The 622-nt window shown below is 36.8% G+C and overlaps 1 protein-coding gene across 1 annotated transcript in view; it reads left to right on the top strand.

The window, feature by feature from the left end:
- Positions 1-585, top strand: part of LOC119593189 (glycoprotein-N-acetylgalactosamine 3-beta-galactosyltransferase 1-like) — a 6,081-nt gene extending 5,496 nt beyond the window's left edge. Inside the window, 2 exon segments of the mRNA XM_037942168.1 lie at positions 43-66; positions 68-585. Of these exon segments, the coding sequence (XP_037798096.1) occupies positions 43-66; positions 68-124 (81 nt within the window). The 3' untranslated portion in view covers positions 125-585.
- The last annotated feature ends 37 nt before the right edge of the window (positions 586-622 follow it).

The raw sequence follows: 622 nt of genomic DNA, 5'->3' as shown, positions 1-622 counted from the left end.
CGGCTTACATTAACTACTTACGTTGTCTCCTGCAACGGCCAGGGCATCGAGCACATGAGTGACCGGGTCGTCAGCTTCCACGAGGTCCGGGACCCTAGGGACTTCTACGCCCTCCAGTACCTGACCAGCGACTTGAAGGTTCTTCCTGAAGGCGCAGATTCTCCCTTTACGCTTCCAGAGGGGTGATTTCCAATTAATATATATTTCTATTTACTTTTGTGCGAATTATTCTAGTATGATAGTCTCGAAAACGAAATATTTTTTATACTTATGAAGCCAATAATGAAGCCAGTAAGGACAAAATAGTGAAGTCATTGTATTTCGAACCATGCGTGTAGAGATTGATTTAACACGTTATTATATAGTTACCCCTTTACCTCTTCCATTTTCTTCGGAGATGTGAATAATAACGATGGGAATCCTGAAATATTTTGCAAAGATATGAAAATTACCAATTTTATATTTTAAAAAAATGCTACAGTCTAATGAATGATAATCAATTTTGTGCATTTCGTTTAAGGATGTGTCCTTATTCTGGTTGAACGATGTGATATTTGTGTAGTTTATTATACAAATAAATATAAGTCGACATTTTTATATTCCTTTGGTTCGTACCAAATAA

Source organism: Penaeus monodon, chromosome 31 (genome assembly GCF_015228065.2).
Source record: "Penaeus monodon isolate SGIC_2016 chromosome 31, NSTDA_Pmon_1, whole genome shotgun sequence".
Classification (NCBI taxonomy): domain Eukaryota; kingdom Metazoa; phylum Arthropoda; class Malacostraca; order Decapoda; family Penaeidae; genus Penaeus; species Penaeus monodon.
The sequence above is the reverse complement of the archived record's forward strand: the minus strand, read 5'-3'. Positions and strand labels throughout refer to the sequence as shown.